This window comes from Pleurodeles waltl, chromosome 3_1, assembly GCF_031143425.1.
Source record: "Pleurodeles waltl isolate 20211129_DDA chromosome 3_1, aPleWal1.hap1.20221129, whole genome shotgun sequence".
Lineage (NCBI taxonomy): Eukaryota > Metazoa > Chordata > Amphibia > Caudata > Salamandridae > Pleurodeles > Pleurodeles waltl.
In genome coordinates this window covers 1790014760-1790039262 of record NC_090440.1, presented here as the reverse complement: position 1 = coordinate 1790039262, position 24503 = coordinate 1790014760, and the positions used below count along the sequence as shown (strand labels likewise).

General features: G+C 43.7%; 1 protein-coding gene across 2 annotated transcripts in view; it reads right to left on the bottom strand.

The window, feature by feature from the left end:
* The window catches only part of DNAH7 (dynein axonemal heavy chain 7), a 1158398-nt gene that overhangs the window by 502775 nt on the left and 631120 nt on the right, over positions 1-24503 (bottom strand). For both annotated transcript variants that reach the window (XM_069225862.1, XM_069225863.1), the window contains one exon: positions 15411-15640. In XM_069225862.1, the coding sequence (XP_069081963.1) occupies positions 15411-15640 (230 nt within the window). The remainder of the gene's footprint in view (positions 1-15410; positions 15641-24503) is intronic.

Here is a 24503-nt window from a genome sequence, read left to right as displayed (position 1 = left end):
CTTTTTTTTTTAAACAGAGAATGTTTATTGATAACAGTAAGTGGAGCACTGCACTATTGTGTTCCATCGTTTATAGCAAAAAGAACAGAAAAACATTTAATTATGTAGTTAAGAAGGTTGGGTTTTAGAAAAAAAAAGTACTCTCTTAACACACATTCTGTCAGTGAAGTCAGAGGTTTTTGAAGCTGCTAATTGAAAGTTTAAAATAACAATGACTGATTGTAGTTAAAAAGCTCTGGTTAGGTCGAGTGTGCAAGCGCTCTGTTGTGTTGTAATCGATCTGTGGACTTTTAACCACACCCACCACACGCCCATCACTATCACTCATTCATGGGCTTGCCTTTCGAAAATCCTTTGTCATCATTGGTAAATGCATCACGTTTGTCCGTCTTTGGGACAGTTATGTTACCGCCTTGGTCATCGACCCTGTTACATGGATGACTGCACATTTGTCGATACGTTTGACTGCAAGCAAACGTTTTTCCTTTTGTGTCTCTTCTTCACGCTCACGCTCTTGGCAGCCATGGCGCTTTGAGTTTGCTTGCTTATGTCAACTGTTTATCTTTCATTTTCAATTTATGTGGCAAGAGAAGTCCTGTTAGGAATTTACAATGCTAATAGCTGTAACTCTAGCAAATGCGAGACCCGTAGCATTACAAATGCTTGTTTTTGCTTTGCTTTCATTCAGAGAATTTAGATTAAACAAAGGGCAATGGGCAAGCACCGCAGAACGATTCTGTTGGGGCTGTCATCTCCTGCATGCACTATTAAACTTAGAGAATAATTAACTTGAGGGAAAAGAATCAAACTGACACTAGGCTTTCCATTAAATGAAATTGAAATCACAGGAATGTCATGATGTCACATAAGTGAAAAAGCATCATATCCCTGTGAAATATATGTGTGTGTATACATATATATCTATGTGTGTATAAAGATATATATATATATATATATATATATATATATATACACACACACATATATATATATATATATATACACCCATGAAGAATTTGGAGCTCCAAGGCCGATTATGTGATGGTCTGAGCAAGGATCCAGCAGCCCTCAATGCCCAAACACACATGTTCCTCCAGATACAAAGGGCACGTGACTAAGGGTATGGCTGAAACACGTCGGGAGAAGCCACACTGGCAATGAACTTTACCTGCAGCAACAGTAGTGGTTTGAGTGTGCCTTTGTACCTGGAGGACGTCTGTGTGTGTATATATATATATATATATATATATATATATATATATATATATATATATATCCAGAGCTCCAAACGGGGCCCGATACTAGTGGGGGGGTGCTCAAGGCCACAGTGATGGCCTAAACAAAGGCTACCGGACATTATAGTTAAGTTCTGAATTTACACACACAAAACCATCTCCAGGCTATTATGGGATCGAAATAGGGTGCATGGGATATCTATCACATTTATGACGGAGTAAACCTCGCTACCAAACTCTAAATCAGGCCCTATAACTCGCACCCCTACCATGCACAGTTTCCTCATCAATAATTTTATAGCAAATGTTGCAGTGATAATATCAATGATGCCATAGAAGATGTCATCAAAAATGTAATTTTTAGATTAATTAGCTGTGCATGGCGAGGGTGCAAGTTATAGTTACCTTAAGACACAAGTTATAGTTACTTGATATAACTAACTGTAACAGCTGAATTTCGAAGGTTTTCTGCGTGTAAGTTCAGAACCTTACTATAACGTCCCTGTAACCGTAGGCATCCAACCCTGCGCCACACATGGCCTTCAGTCATGGGCTGCAGGGGTTGGCCGCAGGTCAGGCCCTGCAGCCAAGCCCTCCTAGGCATCCTGGGACTGGGGGTTAGGTATAATTTCTTTGAAATGAGCATCCGTGCCAGAATGCATTCTGACCTGCTTATTTATCCAAGAAAAGGCCACAGTTCTGTGCACAATGTCTAGCCAACTGCAGTACTTTCTACTGGCTAATTAGTAAATGCTACCTCGTTCGGTAAATATATAGTGCATATTTCACACTACAGCTGCGTAATTGATCATGAGGTAGTATCTCCAGTGACCTTCTGTGTCCATAATTTTGGCAATGTTTCTTGAGCATCTTTATACTGATAACATGAATCCTTGTGTGGAGAAGACAACAAAACTACAATGAGTTGAATCTCCACCAAACCAAAGTACTTAATCTTGCTAATGTAACTGTTCCTGGTGCGTTTTCATACTGATAACATGAATCTTCTTGTAGAGAATTCAACAAGACTACAAACAGTTGAATCACCTTTTGGGACTGTGGGGGAAGTCTTTCCCTGTTGGCTCCCCACCTTCTTTTGGAGCTGGCAATGCTCCAGCATGCAGGGAGCTGCTAAATATGCAGCTCCCTGTGTGCGGGAGCAATCCTTTAATCTGTTTCTCTGGCCACTTGACAGCAGGCAGGGAAACAGATGAAAACTCCACTCCCAGCGAGCGGGAGCAGTTTCCTGCTCCCGCTTGCTGGGAACGGAGTTACTGTTTCCTTTTGCTTGGTGGGAGCTGTCAAAACTCAAGCCATGTGAAAGCAAACTGCTGTCACCCCGGGGTGGGCACTTCAGGAGATAGCAGGAACCGGCTCTGGAGGGTGGAGGCCTCCAGGGCCATTAGTGGCTCTAGGAAGGGCTGAACGGCTAGCCCCAGGGAAGTGGTGGTTCCCAGGGATGAAAATGACTCGGGGGGCACTTGGACCCCCTCCCTTCTGTGTATGATTTGGCCATTCCCCAGGGAGGTAGTGGTCTGCGGGCCATATAAGGCCCAGGAGGGGGGCCCGCTGCTTCCCTCCAAAACAATGAAGTATACCCGGGGAGGTGGTGGTGCCCGGGGATATCTAGGAAACAGGAGGGGGTTCGGCACAGACCCCTCCATTACATATTCAAAGCGCTAGGAAGGTGGTGGTCTTTGGGGGCTCCCTTAAGCCTATGCAGGAGTGGTCTGTACGCCCCCCTCCAAATATACAAATAAAGACCCCTGAGGAGAGGGGTCAAGTGCATCCACTCCTCCCCTTTTTTAATATCTTGCATGCCCTCATGACTTGGCCCACCCAGAGGATCTTTAAACAACAAGCACAGGAGCGCATGCTCGTTTTTCTTTTTCTTTTTTTGCTGGATTCGAGGATCTTGTGAAAAATCTAAAGTAGAAAAATGTTTTTTTTTTCCCTGGTGGGGTTCCAGGGGAACCCTAGCACCAAGGCTAGGGAGTCAGGGTGTTACTGTCCAGTCCCCTTTTCATTTTTTGCTTTTAAGGTTTTATTTTGGGACTCAACTGAGTCCAAGTCCCAAAATGGCTGCCAAAACTTCCTGGTTGAAGTGTTGGCAGCCAATAAGATCTTAACATGAAATCTCTGAGATCTGCAGTCTCTGCGTCCCTAAATATATATATAAAAAAATGATTTAATAACTCACTATCTAGATTCCTTAGGGTTGTTGTCGTGTCTAAAGACCCTATGGGAAAATGTATGAGGAAAATTTGTTTTGGGACCCCCCCTTTTTCTCAGCCCCAAGTTGACGAATTACTCTGAAACTTTCAAGACAGCAGCTGACCTAAGAAGAGTACTAATGTTGAACATTTTGAGAAGATTTGTCAAATGGTGCCGAAGTTATTGGCAAAACAAAAAACTCTTTTCCTACGGACACCAGGTCCTAACTATAACTACCTACTGGCAACTGCCAGTAGGATATCCATCTATCTACACATATATATATATATATGTATATACGTATATTCACTTAAAAAAAAACAAAGGACAAGGGGTGTTATAGTTAGCCTCACTTGCGCCCCCACCATGCACAGTTTTTTTGTCAAGAATTTTACTGCAAATGTTTTACTGATATTATCAATTACGTTATCAAAGATGTCATGAGTGCTGTAATTTGTGGAGTAATTAGCAGTGCATGGCGAGGGTGCGAGTTATAGTTACCTTAGGGCACGAGTTATAGTTACTTGAGATACCTCTAACAAGAACAGGTGAATTTCTATGGCTTGGTCTGTTTAAAACGTGAGCCCAACTTTAACATCCCTGTAACCTATGTTTTTTTAAAGTGAATTTCTTTTTTTCATGCTATTTCCTAACTATAACGTTCCTGCAACCTTTGTTGTTTTCAGTGAATTTCTACGTTTTTTTAACATAAAGTAATTTTCATTACTACACATTATTTGAACCACCACTGCACATGGCCTTTGGCCGTGCGCAGCAGAGGCTGGCAGCAGGGCCTGTGGCCAACCCCTATAACCATCCAACCCCGCACTGCGCACAGCCTTTAGCCATGCACATCGCTAAATGGATGCAAGTCTGATTGACCCCCTCCCCCAGCCAATTTCGTCCACGGGGACCACATCCCCTGGGGCCTGGCCTTCTAATATTCCACCCCCCTCCCTCAAGACCGATCTCCACTCCTGGGATCCCATCCCTAGGAGACCAGACTATCTATATCTATATATATATATATATATATATATCTCTATATATATATATATATATAGATATATATATATATCTATATATATATATATTTTTTTTTTGGGGGGGGGGATGGGGATCGCATGGTCCCCTCCCAAGGCTGATCTTGGTCCTGGGGTCCCCCATTTCAGGGGTTGGGTCCTAAATATATATTTTTGGGGGAGCATGGGGGCCACATGGCCCCCCTCCCCAGTCTGATCTCAGCCCTGGGGACCCCATTCCCCAGGACCTGGCCTAAATATTTAATTGTTTTTTGGGGAAGGGGGGCCATGCAGCCCCCTGCCCCCAAGCCAATCTCAGCCCTGAGGACCTCACCTCGAGGCCTGGCCTTAATATATTTTGCGGGGGAAAGGTGCAGCATGGCCCTCCTCCTCATGGCCAATGTCGGCCCCAGGGACTCCATTCCCTGGGGCATGGCAATGTGACCCGAGTACCCTCCAGGGTACCCAGTCGCAATGTTGAGGACTGCGGGAGGAGCCTGAAGGCCCCCTCGGTCCCAGGCAGCTCCCCACCTCTTGTAGGAGCCAGCATTGCTGTCACAGAGTGGGAGCTGCTCTGTGAAACCAATGTTTCCGTTGCCGGTATCTCCACAGGCAGAAAAACAGAGGAAACCTCCGCTCACAGTGAGGAAGAGCTGTTTGACAGCTCTCCCTCACTGGAGCAGAGTGTTTGCTCTGACTTGGCGGGAGCTGTCCGCTCCCACCAAGTCACAGCAAACATCTATGTCCAGGGAGTGGGCACCCCAGGACACAGCAGGAGCTGGCCCTGGGGGTTGGCGGCCCCCAGGGCCGAGCTAAAGTATTCACAAATGTGATCCCACATTAAATAACATTCTGGATGACAGACCAGATGGAATGTAAAAGAATGGGTGATTCCTGAGGGATCGATTAGCCCACAATGATGGAGGGATAGCCTGAGCCAGAAATTAAAAGTTTTCATTCCATGTGAAAAATGCAAAGCTTGTCGCTACAGCACAAGCAAAAGAGTATTTGAGGTGGTATTGTAGCGGGACATAAATCCATCCAACAATTCCTAACATGCAGTACATAATTTGTGATCTATATTTTTGTCCGTCCATGCAACAAGAGACATATATACGGACAGTACAATCTACGAAGTGAGGAAAAGAGTATTGGAACATGAGTCATTCATAACAATTTCACCCATTATCCTATGGATAGCCAATACCAAGAAACACTATAGAGACAGGCCCAAGTTAGCAAATTATGCTAAAGAACATGTACCAAGTAATATCAGGGGAGGTGATAGAATTACTGTCTGGTAGACTCCCGGTATATTATAGATCTGGAAACAAAGGGACCCATTGGGTGGAACACAGAAGAACAACTTTAGGTACACTTAGGTGATGAGTAATTATCTTAACCATATTTTCTTGCAATACCTGCGGTTACCAGTATTGTGCTGCTTTGGGTACTTACATGGCAATTGGAGCCCTAGGAGATATATGTATCTATCTCTGATTATCTGCCTTATCTGGAAGTTGTAATGACTCTTTCATTTATTTGTTTCACATGCAGTAAAGGAAGGGAATCTCGTTGAGATGCAGTGTCGCTCATGGGGCTGGCTCTCCCTTTTCTTTGTATCTCACTTTGGGTGCTTGGAACACTTTCATGGATAAGATCTCACTTTATTTTATATTCTCCTTTTAGGGGCTGATGTGTATAAGAAGACATGTAGGAACCCATTTGGGAACAACCCATAACTCCACAAATGTATTAAACTTTTATGATATTATTATATAATAATTAGATTCTGGTGTAGTAATATGAAACAGATTTATCTGATGGCATCAGTTAATATACTCTTTAAATTAAACAGTCATGTATATCCCTTGAGTAGTATGCCCATTTTGGCTACATTGTTGCAGGACTAGATGCCCAACTATGTGAATTTTATATTTGATGTGTACCTATAATTCAGAGTTTAATCAGATGTCCGTCATATCATATGTATTATTGTACATACTATATAGATGTCTTTAATATCCTGTACTAATAGTAACTTACATCTATTTATAACACAAATGAAGGAGATACTATATATCTTCACATGAGTAATACAATTATGTAATTGGCCGATGACAACTTGACCATCACTATCTATATACGAGGACCTTGCTACTTACATTTTCTATACGTTTGGTCCACTGATATAGAATGCACATATACTTATATGCTGGTTATATTTTACAATGTATGTATATTGTCTTTCACATACTTATGTGCCTGGTTGGACCGAATATTCAGCATTAGGTACCATTTCAAAATGGCACCTGCTTAGCAAGATATATATATATTGTCTTTGGTGAGATCATCTGTTTGAGTCACTTCTTTCTTGGATATATATATCCAAGAAAGAAGTGACTCAAACAGATGATCTCACCAAAGAACAAAAATATATTTCTACTACAACGTTTCAGCTTCCGCCTTCCTCAGGTAGTACAAGATGGTTTGCTCAGTGGCTGCACAGCTGACAATGCTGGATTTTCAAAAAGCATCATGAGTGAAGATTCCAACTGGAATGTGGAATCAATGCAGTCCTGAGATCTCTTCAGATATGCACAAATCAAGTGGTATTGTCAGTGATGTTCAGTCCATCTGGATGCAGTGAATTTAAACGGCAGATCCAGAAATTTTCTCTGATGTCCAGTAGTTCTTCCTTTAAAACATGTTCCACAGGGAAAATCTTAAAATCTGATAGTAAAGGGTCCACAAGGTGAAAATGATTGGCTACAGGCTGGTCAAGTTTCTGAATCATGTATGGAGGTCATTCACTGTTTGGCCTACATGTTGTACCTCACTTGTGTGGGTAGGCCTAGCGCCCGTGACAGAAAATGCCCCAAAACACAACATGGACACATCACATTTTCCCAAGGAAAAGAAAGCTGTTTTTTGCAAAGTGCCAAGCTGTGGATTTTGGCCTTTAGCTCCGCCGGCACCTAGGGAAATCTACCAAACCTGTGCATTTTCGAAAACTAGACACCTAGAGGAATCCCGGATCGGGTGACATGTGGGGCTCTCACCAAGTTCTGTTACACAGAATCCTTTGCAAACCTCACAATGTGGCCAAAAAAACACTTTTTCCTCACATTACGTTGACAGAAAGTTCTGGAATCCTAGAGGAGCCACACATTTCCTTCCACCCTGCATTTCCCCAAGTCTCCTGATAAAAAGGGTACCTCATTTGTGTGGGTAGGTCTAGTGCTCGTGACAGGAAATGCCCCAAAACACAACATGGACACATCACATTTTCCCAAAGAAAACAGCTGTTTTTTGCAAACTGCCAAGCTGTGGATTTTGGCCTCTAGCTCAGCCAGCACCTCAGGAAACCTACCAAACCTGTGCATCTTTGAAAACTAAACACCTAGGGGAATCCAGGATGGGGGGACTTGTGGGACCAGGTTTTGTTACCCAGAATCCTTTGCAAACCTCAAAATTTTGCCATAAAAACACTTTTTCCTCACATTTCGGTGACAGAAAGTTCTGGAATCTGAGAGGAGCCACAAATTTCATTCCTCCCAATGTTTGTCCAAATCTCCCGATAACAATGGTACCTCACTTGTGTGGGTAAGCCTAGTACACGTGAAAGGAAATGCCCCGAAACACTATGTGGAGTCATCAAAATGATCAAATACTAAACTACCTGTTTTTGCGGGGTGGGGACCTGCGTTTTTGATCCTGGGCTCAACAGCCATATAGGGAAGCCTACCAAACCCAAACATTTCTGAAAACTAACCCGAGGGAATCCAGGGAGGTATGACTTGCTTGGATCCCCCAATGTTTTCTTACCCAGAATCCTCAGTAAACCTCAAATTTGGCTACAAAATCACATTTTCCCGACATTTCTGTGTGGGATCACTGCATCAGAACACATTTCCTACCACCCAACATTTCCCTCAGCCTCCTGGTAAAAATGATACCTCACTTGTGTAGGTGGGCCAAGTGCCTGTGACAGGGAAGAGACAAAAACATGTTGAAATTGAGGGGGAACCAAAGCAGGTTCAAAAGGGCAGTTTGAAAAAAAAAATTTTTAGGCTGACCAGTGCGCCAGAATTTCTATCGGTATAGATGAGACAATGCTGGGTGATAAGTATTTTGTGGATTCCTGCAGATTCCGGAAGGTTTCATCAGAAAAATGTGTGATTTCCAGCAAAGTTGGAGGTTTGCAGGGCATTGTGGGTAAGAAAATGGGGCGGGATGCATGTGAAGTGCACCACTCTCGAATCACCCAGATGTTTCGTTTTCAGATGTGTCTAGGTCTTGTAGATTTTTCTACATGGCAGCATCCCAAAGTCCAAAAAGGGCAGCCCTCACCATTCCAAGTGGGATGATTTTGAGAGTTAGCCAAGCTCTCATGGCCCAAATGTCAAACCATAACCCAAAATAATCAAATGTCCTCTTGCTTGCTGTGGGATAAGATGTTGTAGTGTGCAGGGGAGAGCTGAAAGACTGTTACTCCCTTCAGTTGGGGTGGGGGCCTAACCAGGCCCATACTGGTTGGAAGCCACCACCCCACTTTTTTGTTGTTGTTTAATTCCTTGGCATCTAGTAGACTTTCTGCCTCCTCCCACCCCCGGGGTGTGGGTTGGGGGTAATTGCCCCATCTGCCCACTGGTGGGCAGAACAACCTTGCCCCTATTTATTTGGGGTTGGGGTATGGTCATACCCCCACCCTCTTACTTTGAAAAAAATCTTCCCTGGTCTCAGGTGGGCTTTCTTCCCCCCTTCGGGGCAGATGGGCCTTCCAAAAATAGGCCGATCTGCCCCCAAGGGGGACAGATATGGCCAACAGTAATATGTCCCCATGGGGAGTGACCCTTGCCCAAGGGGCTGCCCCCCACCAAAAAAAAACACACACACTAATCCCTGGTGCCTAAGTGCTTTCTGCCCCCTCTAGGAGATAGAAATAGGCTGATCTGCCCCCAAAGGGGGCAGAAATGGGCTAAAATAAATTTTCCCCCTAGGGGAACGACCCTTGCCTCAGGGGTCGCCCCCCCATGCATGAAATTGACGCAAAAAAAATCCTGGTGTCTAGTGGTTTCTGCCCCCCTTGAGGGTAGATTGGCCTAATAAAAATAGGCCGATCTGTCCCCAAAGACAATTTGCCCCCCAGAGGAGAGACCCTTGCCTAATGGGTCGCTCCCCACATATATACATATTAAAAAAAACAAAAAAATTATAATTATCCTTGGTGTCTAGCGGTTTCTGCCCCACCTGGGGGCAGATCAGCCTAATTATAATAGGCCGATCTGCCCCAAGGGGAGGCAGAAATGGGCTAAAAATAAATTGTCCCCCTGGGGAGCGGCCCTTGCCCCTCATTCAATAATAAAAAATAAAAAAAACTCCCTGGTGTCTAGTGCCATTTCTGGTGCCTGATTGCATCGCGATCGGTCAGCAGAAATGCAGAGAGAGACATCAAAGGAAAGGAAAGTCCTTTCCTTTTCTTTGATGCATCTCTTAGCCCATGCTTTTGCATTTCTCCTCTGATCAGCGCTGGAAGCTGAGCTTCCAGCACAGAGGGGTAGGCCTCTGATGAAATATCATGTAGAGCTTCACTATAAGGAAGCACTGGCTCAACTCTTGTTTGGCCTTGGTGTAGGATGTCAATAAGAAGTTAATTAGTCATTTCCATGGACGAAAGTGTCAGATCTAAAACCACAGAAACCCATCTCAGCATGTCTGCTAGAGAGGAACTCGCCTTTGTAGCAAGGTCAGTGGGAGGGGGGGAGACCCGAGGCTGGGGAAGAGACCAAGCCACTAGCCGCACTTAGGTCAGGCAGCCAGCTTTTCTCTAAAGGAAGCTGATCAACATAAAAAATGGGAGGAAGCAAACAGGCGACGTACCAAACATCCACCGGCACTGAGAAGGTTATTTGTCAACATCAATTTTGACTTCAGATGGGGAGAGTGTAGCAGCATCAATCAGCACCACCGGCGAAGTTGCCGGAGTTGGCTGATTGGATACAAGCATCGAAGGTGGAAACCACAAAAGGCTGTACACTACAGCGTAAGTACTTTGTCAATTGAAACAGAAGGCCTAACTAAAGCAGAACCCGCCAGTGGGGACACAGTAAAGCCATCTTGCACCTCCTTGCGGCCCATAGGCGCTCCAGGGGATGTGACTTCCCAAAGATAGCATTGAGGGAAACAATACTCATCCATCTGGGTCAGAGTTGCCCTGGGAAGGGAAGGAGACGCAGGGTAGACTTGGGACTCGACTTTTCCACTGAGCAGTGTTGTGAGGCCATGAGTGGTGAAGTCAAGAGATGCTGCGATTTCAACCGCTTGTGTCGTGACTTACCTCATAAAGTCAATATTGAGTGACGCCACAAGAATGACTCCTTAAAATGGGCCCACGAACGGACCTCACTACAAGAAAGAGACCTAGGTCGATGGGAAGCCTGGGAAGGCTCTGACATCCACGCCACCAGATGCATCATACAATGCTCCCACAGTGCCTTTGGTCAAAGTTGGTATTTACCTATGCACCTCATACAAATAGTTTGAGTATCTGTGGCCAATATTAATCATCCACAGGACCTACATGGTTTGAACCCTGAAGACACAGGCAAAAGAAAGCACACTGTTCCGTCGAGAAAAACAACAAAATCCTTTCAGTAATTCAGTAATTTTTGAGAAATGTAGGGAAATTCACATTTGTATATCTCTCCATGTTTCGGCTGGCTTTACTGTGAGTGATCGCATTGCGCTCTTCCATAAGGAGCATATTGGCACACAAAGTAGTTTTGTTCAGTGTCAGGATCTACTGTGCAATGTGTGGTTTTTGAGACCATTTCTTTTTTTTTTGCTTTTTGCCAATGTTTGTTACAATGGTGAGGGCCTGGCACCTACCACATCAATAAAGAGTTACAAAAAACATGGCAAAACAAGACTCGCATTGACAAAACCAAAAGACTTATCACCAATGTCACATAGGTTGGCTTTGCCAGTGCTTCTTTATTTTCATGTTTCCCATAATCTTGATCAAATTGACCACACAAATTTTCCATTACTATAAATATTGTTTTGGACATACTAGCATGCATCAGGACATTTTACTAAATGATGCTTCAACGAAATAGTACCTAAAATTTCACAATAATTTAGCAAAACGTTTTATTCCTACATTTTATTTTGAAAGCAAAGAATCATCATTCTTGCTTACAAGCTTCTGAAAACCTTTACATATAATCAGAGAGGAGTCTGGGAGCATTATACGTAGCCTCATGTTGTTAAACTTTTCAAACGTTGGTGTACACCTTTTTTTACTGGAACCACAGCCTGTAGTGCTTAGAGAGCTTACAACATTTATTTAGGGTGCTCACTCTAATAAGAAAGGCTATATATTAATGAACTATAAATACAAATTCGAACAGCATTAACCTATGGCCACAAACATTAAATATACCTTGACTGGAAACAGTTCCCTTCCCTGTAGACTGGCAGTCAAAGGGTTTGTGCTGCAGGGATTTGGGGTGTCGGGCTACAGGAATTCCACACCCCTGTGTGTGTGTGTATGTATATATACACACACACACACATACATATACATACATATAAGCGCGCACACACATATATATATATATATATATATATATATATATATATAATCTTGACAAGAATAATTGTTAATAAGGAAAACCTTTGGCAAGAGGTTTGATCAACTATGGAAGAGAACGGTAAGAAACAAAATATAAATGAGGGGAAAAGAAGTCTTACAACAATAGCTCTGAAGTAGTGGTTGTTGCAGATAAAAGGTCCATGTAATAAATTACATTTTTTAGATAAGATTAATCTTTTCCTCAAAGGCAAGGAGAGCTGTAAGGAGATCTGCACATGGTTCAGGGAGGAAAAGTGATGCAGCGCAACAGAACGTGAAATCTTGGTGCAGCAAAGCCAAAAGTTGAGAAACATGGAGAGGAAAATACATCACAATTAACATCTCAAAACATACTCTTAAAGAGTCACAAAGAAAAGGGCTACAATAAGGATTAACCCCTAGCCTAGGCATGAGTTTTACATATGTAAACACCAGGATCGATGATAACAAATATATTTGGAAGATAACACTATTTAAATACTTCCAATAAAATCCCCAAAAAGACATGTCGGTAACTGGAAGAACATTTTATATCAATGAAAAAGTTTGCTTAGCCTTAAGAAAAAGAGATAATGATGATGTAAAAGCAAACAAATCCCAAATACTTATTGAATCACAATAAATTGTACATTAACAAAATATCACATGTAATGACAGAAAGAATTTCCAAGAACTTGAGATGAAAACAAGCTGGTGATTAAGCTACCAGATAATGAAGGAAACATTTATTAATACATCAGGATCAATATACAGAAGAAGCAAATAGAAAGCTGAAAGACAAGATAAGCTATGATGAATTAGAAGATGATTCTACAGTAGCCTGTGATGAGGAATGCACAATCATGCTAAGAATATGGCATGAGTGGGCTACTTTAAGATAAAGAGCTGAAATGTCTCATGGACTCCACACCAGTGACATATACCAGATATGTTTAACCAAAATTTCATAAAAAGGAAAAGAAATCTTTAGGAAGATCCATCTGTTTCTTGTTTAGAGAATATCTATTATCACTTCACCTTAGTGGAAATCCTCTCTTTATATGTTAGAAATGTTCTGGATTTCCTGTTTTAATAATGATATCCCCCTTGGACTTCACATATAAAAAGGCAACCTTTCAAGTTACAGATCATTCTACTTTGCTAACAGAAAGGAATGGAATAAGAGTATGCAAATTCTACTTACAATTAAAACTACTAAATTTGCTACAACACGCTAATAGGCTTTTGGTTATGATTAACTATTGCTTGACTGATCGTGCATTTATGTTTCAGGAGAAATACTACTGAGAACATTATTGAATGTTTAGAGGCTCCTTTTTGCACCCACTATTTTGAATGTATTCATGGGATGGCATGAGCAGTAGATGGCCTTACAAGAGCAGCACTTATCAATGACTGAGAAAGTGACACTATGGGCATGGAACACCGAAGATTTGTTTGTAATTGGTGGTACATATGAGAACGACTGGTAACGCTTATTGAGCCTCTCAATAACAATCACTTGAAGCACAGCAAATGTACATTATTCGAACACATTGGTGAAGTTCATACAACCAACTGGCTACAAACACACAATACATAAATAGAGACATAAGAAAAATGTTGACATGCAAGAAATCAAGCATAAACACTGACGACACCCCAAAAAGGAAACAGAAGAATCTCATTAGTAAAGAAAAGGGAAGAGGTACCATCACACCGGTTGACGGCTCTAAAGGAGCAGAAATGGGATGGATGAGAGGGACTCTGTGGGGCATTTTGCAGATGATTACCCATCATTTTATTTACAAACAATTTAATAGAACTAATAATAAAACTATATTCATATGTATATATAATTACTTTCTTGTTATTCATTTATGGCAAAATATTTTACTCTTGTATGTGTTGTGTATGTATGTGGTATTTGTCTAGTGCAAACCTAGCCAAAAAGGCAGCAGAACATTTTAAAAGGTCAAAAGCAAAGTGAATGTGTGATAGAAGAGATAGCTGGTTATTGTTACTGCACTGTGGTGTAGTGTTCTTTAAAGAAGCGTGTCTTCAACTCTTTCCTAAACTGGAGGAGCATTAGGGCGGTCCTTATGAATGCAACAGATACTAGGTGCAAAGGATGAAAAGGCCTGCTTCCTAGTTTTGTTTTTTTACACTTCTTTGACTCCAGTTTGATGGTAGTCTGGCATACTCCTATTATGTTATCAAGTCATTTCGGAATCTGTCATAATGGCACAATCGTATTATTATTCTTATATTAGGTGCACTTCTGGTAAGGTCAGGAGTAAGTGCAGCAGTGAGGAAGAGGCCTTGGCAATGCTGCTTGTGCCCCTCTCATTAAACATCTAGCCTGTGGTGTCAAGCACTGTGGGTGCATTTTGCCTGAGTTGGTACATGTGGCAAGACAAATTGTTGGGCCTCGGTCCACACACTGGCTTACTGCCGGTGGCATAGATTGTTTCAGAGTTATGCAGAGCAATCATCAACATCATACCAGAATAATATCTGTTGTTGTCACCACTTTTTTTATTTTTTTTAACACAGAAGCACAATTACTAGTCTTGACTTGCAAAAATATCGCCCTCTGCTCTTACAAGAACATCACAAAACTTGGAATTACAATATATCATACATCTCTCTTCCATCACTGTTGTGTGTAACTCGTTATTTTACAATCTCTACCCACAAATGTTTTGCCAAATGTAATTAAAAAAAAACTGAAATCGTACCTATCAGATTAAAAGTATTGAACATGCCAAGGAAGGGGTGCTAAGCAACTGGATTTCGAAGTCCCAAGTTACAAAATACCCAATCTACATTCTCATGTGCAACCATGCCCCCCGATCCCCCACACCAGACAAGAGCACTGACCCCTAATTTCAACATGGAAAACAAGAAAAAAAAAAAAACTTCAATTACCTTCCCTGGGGTCAGTGCTTAATTTGTGCTTGTTGTTTCCGGTGCTGAGCACCGGCACTTACTTTTGAGGGCCGGGGCTTATTCTTCTGCCTCAAGCATTTTCTGCGACCAAAAGACACATATGGAAAAGACGGAGGAAGGGATAAACGAAAAAGCGTCACAAAGAGAGAAAGTAGAAAGCTCTAGAGTGAGCTGAAGGGGCAGGGGGTGGCTTTATATGGATTGGAGAGGCCCGAGATGGCTTCAGGATTACGCTGCCTCAGTGTTCCGTGTTCGCACATTTAATTGCAGCAGCCGCGTGTTTTAGAGGAGGGCTCTGGGCACCGGCACCTTTTTCTTTACAAATTAAGCACTACCTGGGGTGTTTATTTAAAAACAAAGCAAACTTACGTTTGTTTCTTTTCTAGTAGGGTTTTAAATGTCGAGATTAACTCCAGGTATGAGGTTGGTGTAACATAATTGTATCGCTGCAGCTCAGAACGGAACATTTCAGATAGCGTTATAGTGGATGTGTGGAAACGCTTGCACAGGCCAATGCAACCATTTCGTATGTCTTCAGTCATTTCAACATCTTCGAGGAAGCGAGAAGCGACGGCTTGCAACGCATCTTCTGGCCAAGTCTAAACACAAAAAACATACAACTGTGAAGGAACGTTATTGAATGACTCACTTGAAATTAAAACACTGTCAGAGCACCAACAAAATGGACATTTAGAAAAGGCAGCAAAATGGGATAAGTACAGAAACAGCTGCAGCTATGAAAAACCTACTTCATAGTTAAAGTAGTCACCAGCAGAAGCCTTATGCAAGAGTTGAAGGGATTTAAGTAGGCCATGTTCCTTGGGGTTTCAAAACCGGTTGTAAATTAAAAACACCATTGAAACTGGTCCATAGCGACCTCAATAATAATCTGGCTAATTTTAGAAGTGACAGCTGCTGCCAGTCAGGCCTGGTGGGGCAGCGCGGGAAGTGGAGGAGGGTAATACAAAATAAATAAAAAGACTTACCTGCCCCTGCCCGCCATCTGTGTTCCTCTGCTCCCACTGCCTCCGTGCATCTTTGTTTGCTCCTCTCCCCACTCAATCCAGACACTTCTCTCATGCTGTTACCCAGTATGAGAGAAGCGCCGAGATTGCCTTGGGCGGGCTGAAATGCTGCCCACTTAGGGACCTGGAAACACAGCTTCAGTGGAGAGTTTTAAGTAAGCATGGGACCGACATGCGCACCTACAGTGCACCGACTACTGCTCCTCCTTCTGCTGACGTATAGGATGGCCCCGCCGCACCCTAGACTCGACTGACTGAAGTAGAAAAATAAAATGATAATAAAATACTTGCACTATTATTTTATTTTTCTGCTTTCTGCTGCCTTTCAGCAGTGAGGAAACTGTCCTCTGCCATAACCGAGGGACTGCCCCTAAATTTTACAGCTAAGGAATCTGATCAATTTCTAGAAAAATGAATGTAAAACTAGTTAAAGTAATTTGTGTCAGCAATTTAGTTCCTGTTCATATTGCACATGCTTTACTTAATTTTGCGTTCCCTAAGAGTGTTAGCTATTTCCAGGATATTGTGTTTTCTTCTTTTTTCATGTAGAATATTACTCTTGTACAGTGCATACTTTGAATCATCAGTTGAAGATGTAAGTAGCATGGGAAAAACGGGTTGGGGGTGTGGGTCGTTCCAAAGGAAGACGAAAGAAAAATGGCAGCCACAAAAGGAGGATCAGGGAATTTAGAAAAAGACAACAAACAAGGGGCCAGATGTATGAAAGCTTTTTACATTTGCAAACGGTGCGAATGCCCGTTTGCGAATGCAAAAAGCCATTTCAGAATGTATTAAAGGCATTCTGAAAGCCATTTTAAGGAATCGCTAAAATAGCGATTCCTTAAAATTGCGACCCTATTTAGAGAGTCGCAAATTGCGACTCTCTAAATAAGAAATCGCAAATAAGGATTCCTTATTTGCGATTTCTAAGCACATGTAAGAAGCAATTCCTTAATGCGAACTGGGAATTAAGGAATTGCTATTTACCACCAAGTTGAACTTGGTGGTAACCATGTGCAAATTTTACAAGTGCATTTAAAATGCATTTTTAAAATATACATGTAAAGCACACATGCCCTTTTGGCATGTGTGCACCTTACATGTCCTAAAAAACTTAATGGGGTGCAGCAGAGGGGGCCTTAGGCCCCCAGCACCCTGGGATTTTGCATTTCCAAAATTGCGATTTCCAGTTAAGAAATCGCAATTTTGGACATGCAAACAATTTGCAAATATGGGCCTAGAGGCCCATAGGTGCGAATGGGGCTGGTATCGCAATTTGCGATTCGGTAATAGCATTTGTGATTTTTAAGAAATGGCTATTACCGAATCGCAAATGTGATACATTGCATTTTGCGAATCAGAAATAGCGATTTCTTAAAAATCGCTATTTCCGACTCGCAAAAGGCCTTCTTGATACATCTGGCCCAAGATTCTCAATTATAGTCGCCTAGAACTAGAGAGTTTCTTTCTGTGATACTAGCTGTTTTTTTTAGGGGTTCAGATCATCGCAGGGACTAAGGGCAGTGCTTCAGTGTCCCTCAGGTATGTCTTTGAGAGACAGGAGCCAAGTTTAGGTCTGGTGGATTTTGATCCAGGAGCTGCCCATCAACTGTAGGCACATGTTCTGATTCCGTTATCTTCATGTAAAACAGAAAATCGAGGTGTTTGGGGGCTGTGAGTTTGCATACATACTGGGGCCTAGACCTTACAGAGCAGCCATTATAATTGGTTATGGGGTACCAGAGACATGTTTTTTATAAACGTTTTAGGCAACAAGCATTGGCAAGACCAATAGATCTCACCTACTCAAGAGGTGTTGGCTTTGTCAATGTTTTGTTTAGCCATGGTGTACAGCAGTACGGCTGATGTGCAGCGTGGCTAACAGTAATGAAAAAAAGTGCTGTGATGCAGCAGGAGCCCACCGTGTCATAGCAGGTGCACTGCTGTATACGATATCTAAAACATACTGTCAAAGCCAATAGCTCTCGCATAGGCGAGACCCATTGGCTTTGCTATTTGAAGGAAACTGGCTTAACTGCATGGTATTCATGGATACAAAACAATGACACCAGCATTTTGGATGTCACGTATAGTTATTTTAAAAATTACAAGAAATATGCAAGTTTAGAGATGGGAAACTTGAAAGGAGTTCATTTTAACTTGTGATGCTCCGTTGCTTTTCTGTTCAGAAAGATTTTCTCGAGCAGATGTCTGTTTACAACAACCCACCAGTAAAATATGAAGTAAATGGTGCATGGGGCTATACTTTCTGCAGCACTTCGAGCTGAACCATTCTGGTGCCTTGTACCTGTGGTGTAATGTGTGGAGGCACAGATTAGGGTTGATAGTTGATGAATATTTTGTCAGCTGGTGTTCACAACATTTGCACAAGGATTTCCTTGACAAGACTGGTGGCCTGCCCCTTGCAAAACCCAGAAAAGTAAAGTAGGTTAACAAATTATTTCTGTGCAAGACACCCACACAAGTGAATTACACGGATATATTTTGAATGTTTTTATCTGTTTTTTCAAAATGTAACTTTGATTATAACCTGAAAAAGCCCTTGGTAAAACTTGCCTACTACCAGGATGCCAACTCCTGACCAGCATGTTTGTTAGAAACTGATTTGTTGGTTGAAGGGGGTGTGACCCCTTCTCAAGTACCAGGCACAGTCCTTGTCAGGGTGAACCACAAAAGTCACTAAATTAACCCATGCTTAAACCCTCTAGTAGCTCGGCACAAGAGCAGTCAGGCTTAACTTAGTGGCAATGTGTAAAGTATTTATGCACCACTGAAATAGTACTGAAGTGGAAACACAACACAAGAAAAATCCCACAGTAATTTAGAAAAGTCGAGTGAAATGTAATAAATTATTTGACACCAAAATGACAAAAAACCCAATGAGTAGAATTGTAGTTATGAATTGTGAAGGTTTTTAGTAGAAACTAGTGCCTAAAAGTTCAAAGCATCCACCACGGACATCTAGTCATACGAGACTGGGACAAAGTCCTAAATTATGGTCAATCAAGATGGCATGCAGTTTGAATACAAGAACTGGAGAGAGCCTGGTCTGGGCTTACCTTCGAACTCAGAAGAGATTTCAAAGAAAGACGTCTGAGAAGGTAAAGTTAAGTGGGGCTAGGCAGTCGGCGGTGTCATTAGAGGCGCAGTACTCACTTCATACTGTATCAAGGTATACTTTGAAAGTTCTTGGAGCTTTTTATGTCCTAGCAGGAGGCCAGCAAACTAGATCTTGGAGTCACTCCGGTGGTCCTCGGTTCAGCCAGAAAAACAGGTCTCAAGCAGTAGGGCAGACCTCTGATGGTGGAGGTCAGGCTTCAGACAGCAGGGCATTCCTCTTGGAGCCAAAGGGCATTCCACTGAAGTTCAGATTAGGCCTCAGGCAGCAAGGATGTCCTCTGAGAGTCCTCCACATGTCCGGAAGTGAACTGTAGAGTGGGTCAAAGGGTCTTATTTTTATACCAGGTGCCAACTTTAAAGTGGAAGAACCTTCTAGCGTTCTCCCCCACTCACCACACACACAGATGGTCCTGGGATTTTCCACTTCCCTACCCAGGCTCTACAGGGTCTGGCTTCACAAAAGGCTTGTTGTGGGATTTACTGTAATAATGAAGGTTTTGTCAGTTCATTTATCTTTATTTCACTTGTTTGACATGGGGATCATGTATCTTCGTAGGCTCTTTTTTCTCTTTTCTGTCTCTTTAGGTTGTGTCCTGAGTCTTCACCCTTCCCGATTTGCTTGTGTGTCAAGGTCTCGACTGGTTCCCCTTGGAATAAAGAAACATGGACTGGTCTCAGGTAAGTGTTTCTAATATTTACTATGGGGGTTGGGCCCAGGGGAGGTGCTCCTGGAGGTAAGTAGGGTATATACATTAATGGTGATTTATTGTTCAGGGGTGATTCTCATGCAAAAGATGCTCTCTAATAGTCTTTTGCCACCGCCAATCAGGATAATTCTATGTTCTTTTTTCCCTGAATGACCCCTTATTCTCTCCCTCCCTTCACTCTTTGCGAATAATGGCCTTTTACATTAATTACAGCTGTGCCTTGTTTAGCCATGTCTCTCTAGGAACATGGCATGGCTGTCCTGTGGTATTGCTCTCTCTGTGTTGCTCAGCACTCCTGGCTGGCTTCGTTTCTCCTCCTCTCTCCGCTCTCGCCCGTTTAGGCGGTTCTGGTTTCTCCCATCTTCTTCCACGGGGTCTTCTTTTTCGGCACCTTCTTCTTCTCCTGGTTCCCCGCTTCACGCGGTCCTCTCACCAAAGTCCTCCACTTCCGTCTCTCGACGTTCTTCTATGGTGTGTCCCTGGAACCACTCCTCTTCTCTGGGGGAGTTTCTCCCCGTCGTGCCTCCGGGGCACCTTGCAGGGGAATCCTACTCTGTCGCGTCCAGGCACTTGTTGTTAATCGTAATGGAACTTCCGTTACGAGGCTAGTGTTAAATCCTTTGCCTGTGTGCTGAGGCCACTCTTTCAAAATGTAAGTGGTGCTGGGCACGGCTCTGCTACTCCTAGCCTTTCAGGATGGCCAATTCCTGCTAACACCTAGTCCCCCTTTGTGTTACTGTCTGGGAGGAATACACAAAGGCTAACTGTCACCTAGCTGTGTGGCCCAGGAAACAGGCTGAGGCACCAAATGGTTAGGATAAGAAAAGGCAACTTTCTAAAAGTGCCTTTTCAGGATTGTGACTTAAAATCTGAATTTAACATTAAAAGGGATTTTTAATCTCAATTCTTTAGGCACCAAATATGACATCTCTACCTGTTCCCAAGCAAATGTTATCACTTATTACATGTAAAAAGGTAACCAAATGTTATTCTATGAGAAAGGTAGTCCCGGCAGTAGTGAAAAATGAATGGGTGAGTTTTTCACTACCAGAACATGAGATGTAAAAGTAAATGTCCAACTCTTTAAAGACTTTGCACCATGCTCTACATCTGTTTAGGGCGTAGCCTACGGGCGACATATGTATTAAAAAGGGAGATTTAGGCCTGTAAGAAATTTATTTTGCCAAGTTGAATTACCAGTTTAAAACTGAACACGGGCTGCAATGGCAGGCCTTAGACATTTTACAAGGCTACTTAAGTGGGTGGCACAATAAATGCTGCACACCTACTGGTAGCATTTCAGTTACTGATCCTGAGTATACGTTATATCAATTTACTAGTTATAAGTTAATTAAGCATGCCAATCAGGCGTAAGCCAATTTTATTACATTTTAGGGAGTGAGCACAAACACTTTATTTAGCACTGGTTAGCAGTGGTAAAGTACACAGTTTTAAGGGAGGCGTGGTCTGCGGCTGATGAAGCTGCACGCTTAAAGAGGAGCTCCGGGAAGGCAAACGGGGCCCGGCCTGCTTAAAACACCTGATCGGCGCCCAAAACCGTCACCAACCGCCTGTAATCTCATCGAAGAGCGGATGGACTGAAGAGGAGCCCTCCCTGCCACGAAACAAGCAGCGAAATCAGCATAAGATAATTTTTTCCATTCGCGGCCGCTCAAAGTAAAATGGCGGCCGCGACCGAGTAATTGCACAACGGACCCGCATCGAGGGAACGGAGCATCCGCAGCAGAGCTTGGACGGCCCCCGCTGGCCAGTGGGGCTACCGGACATAGGCGATTCCCCAGCTGGACACAGGAAGAACTGGTGAGTGGGGGAACAGTCGGACGGGAGGAGCCTGGGACCCCCGCCCAATCGCGGACCAGAGAACGTGCCCGACTGCCCGGGGCCCCGCGGGGAACCGAAAGTAAATCTTAGGACCACGGACAGGGAAGGAAGAGGTGAGGGGAGCATAGGGACCCCACCCACCACTGCCGAGGGCGCGCGTCCCTTGATTGAATCCAAGTCGGGAGTGCCCCGGCTGCAGAGCGCCGTGTGCGCACGGGGGAGACGAGCCACCCATGGGCTGATACCACTAAATGGAGCAGAAAATTGGGGGCTATTTAGATAACAAACCCACCCCACCATCCAATCTGACCGGCGAAACCCCCTCTCAACATTGAAGCCCAGAGAGAGGAGTGAAGGAGGGAAGGGGACCGCAACCCGCGCCCCGTAGGCGAACAAAAGTAACTCAGAGACACAGGGGCGCAAGCCCACCCCCACAGCGATAACCGACCAGCCCATATCGCGGGAGGGGGCCCTCCTGTGCTGAAGATTCCCCACTACGCCTAGGATAGGCTGCTGAACGAAAGAATGAGTGCGGTCTCTCCCTCAGAAAGTTCTGAAGAGTCAAGGATAACCTGGAGGGCTCCCCATAATAAAACTGAACAACAGAGGGCATGTAAATCACAGGAGAAACACTACCTGTGCAGACCCCGCAGCGCAGAAACAAACAGATTGGGAAACCCTGTAACCAGGAAAGGAGCGGGCCCTCACATGATTAGTAAAGGCAACTGAAATCACCCCCGACCCTGTCTCCTTCCCCTACACTTCCAGGACGTCGGGGACCTCGGCTTCCCCACCGCACTCACTCCCTGAGTAAAGGCGACAGACCCTAAAGACACCGAGGGGACTCCCAGAATCTGCAGCGCAGGGCAGAAGGCCCTCCGTCAACACAGGCGAGGCACCCCCTCACCTAATCAAACAACTCTTTCAAAAATGGGGAAAACCAAAAGACAAGAAGAACAGAACCAGGACGAAGCCGCAACAGCTAAACCCACCAGTCACCCCACAAAATCATCTCCCCCCGATGATTTGTCGCAACAGGAAACAACACTGGACATGGTCCTCCTGGCCATTAGAGAATCCTGTGAAGCACTAGAGAAGAAAATAGACAACTTTGCAATGGATCTCACATTACTGCGAGATGACCACTGCAAACTAAAGGACAGAGCAGAAGCAAATGAAAAATCTCTCGCAGCGGCGACTTTAACACAAAAATCAACATCTACCGAGCTCACAGATCTCACCTCCCACATTAAAACCTTAGAAACCAGAGCGGAAGACGCTGAAAATCGTGCATGCAGGAGTATCCTTAGACTGGTTGGGATACTGGAAAGAACAGAATCAACAGCAGACAGTATGGAATCCTTTCTGGAAAACTGGATCAAGACCACAGTGGCCAAGGAGGGCCTCTCAGCATTCTTCGCAATAGAAAGAGCCCATAGGGTACCCAACAGAATGGTACCCCCTGGAGCCAGACCACGACCTATTGTAGCTAAGTTGTTGCATTACAAAGATAGAGACTATATTCTCTCCCAAACACGTCAACTCGGAGAGATCACATGCAACAACCAACGGATCATGATTCTTCCAGATTTCACCAAGGAAACACATGCACAAAGGGCCTCTTTTAATGAGTCTAAGCGTGCACTACGCGAGAACGGCATAAAATATGCTATGCTCTTCCCAGCCAAGCTCCATGTGGAACACGATGGCAAAACACACTTCTTTTTATCGCCGCAGCTAGTAAGGGAATGGCTGGAAACCCTGAGCATAACCAACCTGGCCCTTCCTCCTAGAACCCCACGCAAACCTGGCAGGAAACGCAGCAGGTCTACCAAACGAACCACGGAGGCAGCCCCACCCAGACATCAATCCCTTTGGGAGATGCGGAATGCGGTAGAAGCAGCAGCAGCTCTGAGCGGGGGAACCAGCCCTCGACCTCAGACTCCGGACAATGTCTCAGACCTCGACTCGGACTGTGGGAGCTCCTCAACATCGCATGACACCATAACTAGTCTGCCCAAAATAACGCCACGAATTGCAGAGGAGATTATCTAATTGCTATCTGTGAAGATTAAGCTTTATGTGAGTACTAACATGATCTTAGCCAACGCATACAGGATAATAAGCAGAGATCCCTTTAATCCAGCCGACAGATTAAGCTTATTAAGTATACCCTACTGGGACCGAAGTATAATACAGCCAGGCCCGGGGAGCAGCTCAGAGGGGGGGCTCTCGGCCTCTGACATGTCACCCACCTATAGGACACTAAATTAAGAATGTTTAAGGTTTGGACGGGGAAAGTTCTGGTCACCGGTCCTGGCGAGTGGGAGTTGGGGATTACATTTGTTCACATAGTTAGAGGGTTAGACGACGCACTAAACATTAATGAATCTAACAATTCTCAACCTAGATCCTCAACAATTAAACATAGTGGAAAATGTATCCATTGGTCCGCATCCACCAACAATCAAAAATCAAAAACCCATAAACCATGGCCGCAGTCTCCAAAATGATAACATGGAACATTAGAGGCTTAAATAACATGTCCAAACGGTATAAAGTATACAACTACCTCAAACGCAGCGGGGCACACATAGCCCTATTACAGGAAACACATTTGCTAGAACAGGAAGTCACAGCACTCAAAAAAAGAAGGAGAGACCAAATATTTGCCACTAACTACTCAGCATTTGCTAGAGGAGTAGTAATATCGATCCGACCAGGGGTACCATTTCAGGCACTACAAA